The following is a 1,869-nucleotide window of genomic DNA, read 5'->3' as shown; positions in this document are numbered from 1 at the left end:
TCTCTAATAATAATAATAATTATTATTTTTATTTAATAACAAACACACTACCATAGTATATTGGGAACAAAGATACAATACCCTACGTCTAAAAAAGAAAATTCGAATTCTAATGCCTCATACACATGACTATGTGTGCCGGCCGTGTACAGTCAGTAATCTGTGGAAAGTTAGGACATGTCCTATCTTTCCACGGATCGGAAAGTCGGGTCCATTTTTACGAAAGTCAGGTCCGCTTTCACGGACCCATTCACTAAATTGAATGGGTCGGTGAAAACTATTGGGTGACAATGGGATGCCATGGAAAATAGCCGGAGTGGCACTCAGTCTTGTGCAACGGGCATTAATGTAAAAGACGAGCAATATAATATAAATTCTAGAATTCTATGATGCAATTAAGCGTTATAATCTGATTGTGTCATGTCATCTATTTAAAAAAAATTAAGTATGGGATGTCGGTGAGAATAATGATGCACATATGTGATCGATCATTTATGATAAATAGTATTTAGTAGGACCTTAGAAATATTATTTAGAACTGTCACCGATTGTGTATAGTCTATACGATATAACATGTTACTGTCTAGAACATTCTCGCTCTTGTAGGTTATGATAAAATAGTTTATGTTTTTGTTTATGACATGATAACTATCTGTTCTACACACAGGAGAACAATCTGACGGTGGTCACTGAGTTTTTCCTCTTAGCTTTTCAAGTCAGTCAAGATTTACAAATTTTACTTTACTGTCTTCTCCTTGTGATTTACTGTGGGACAATATGTGGGAACCTCCTGATCATCACTCTGGTGTCCATCAGCAAGAACCTCCACACCCCAATGTACTTCTTTATCTCACAACTGTCCATCAGTGACATCTTGTTGACCTCAGATATTGTCCCCTACATGCTCCATATTATACTGAGTAATGGGGGGACCGTTACTTTTATTAACTGTTTGACTCAGTTTTATTTTTTTGGTTCCTCAGAATCATTTGAATGTCTTCTCCTCACAGTGATGTCTTATGACAGATATGTGGCCATCTGTAACCCCCTCCGTTACACATCTATCATGACAAGGGGACATTGTGTGATATTGGTTGCCATCTCTTGGTTGTTTGGATTTGTCATTATTTTGATTTACATCGTAACAATATCAGAGCTAAGTTTCTGTGGACCAAATATCATTGACCATTTCTTCTGTGATCTTGTTCCTTTATTAGAACTCGCCTGTTCCGATACCTCCATTATTCAGCTGGAAGTTTATTTACAGAGCATTCCCATTGTAATAATTCCAACCACAATCATTGTATTTTCTTATACTTATATTGTTTTAGCTATCCTAAGGATTCCGTCCAGTACCGGTAGACAGAAAGCCTTCTCCACCTGTAGCTCCCACCTCATTGTGGTCTCCATATTTTACTGGACTATGTTCAGTGTTTATGTTGTCCCAACAAAAGGACAAACAGCCACTATGAGTAAGATCCTATCCCTGCTCTACACCGTGTTTACTCCTTTCATAAACCCCATTATATATAGTCTACGGAATAAAGACATTAGGAAAGCTGTAAAGCAAATACTTCATATGCGTGTGATCTGGTAAATTATTCCTAATATTATATACACTATATGGCCAAAGGTATGTGGACACCTGACCATCACACCTATATGAGCTTGTTGTACATCCTATGAAAAGCATGGGTGTTAATATGGAGTTTACGGCTATAACAACCTCCACTCTTCCGGGAAGACTTTCCACAAGATTATGGTGCGTTTCTGAGGAAATTTGTGCCCATTCGCCAAAAGATCATGTGAGATTTCTTACACTGATGTTGGGCGAGAAGGTCTGGTTCGCAATTAGCGTTTCAATATATC

General features: G+C 37.7%; 1 protein-coding gene across 1 annotated transcript; it reads left to right on the top strand.

The window, feature by feature from the left end:
* Positions 1-664: 664 nt before the first annotated feature.
* On the top strand, positions 665-1,597 carry LOC142748466 (olfactory receptor 11H6-like; the record flags this gene model as incomplete). Its single annotated transcript, XM_075855559.1, has 1 exon — positions 665-1,597. A coding segment is annotated over one exon (933 nt), but the record flags the coding sequence as incomplete, so codon positions are not given.
* Between the last annotated feature and the right edge of the window lie 272 nt (positions 1,598-1,869).

Source organism: Rhinoderma darwinii, chromosome 3 (genome assembly GCF_050947455.1).
Source record: "Rhinoderma darwinii isolate aRhiDar2 chromosome 3, aRhiDar2.hap1, whole genome shotgun sequence".
NCBI classification, from domain to species: Eukaryota; Metazoa; Chordata; class Amphibia; order Anura; family Rhinodermatidae; genus Rhinoderma; species Rhinoderma darwinii.
Note: the sequence above shows the minus strand (reverse complement) of the source record. Positions and strands in the feature narration are given on the sequence as shown.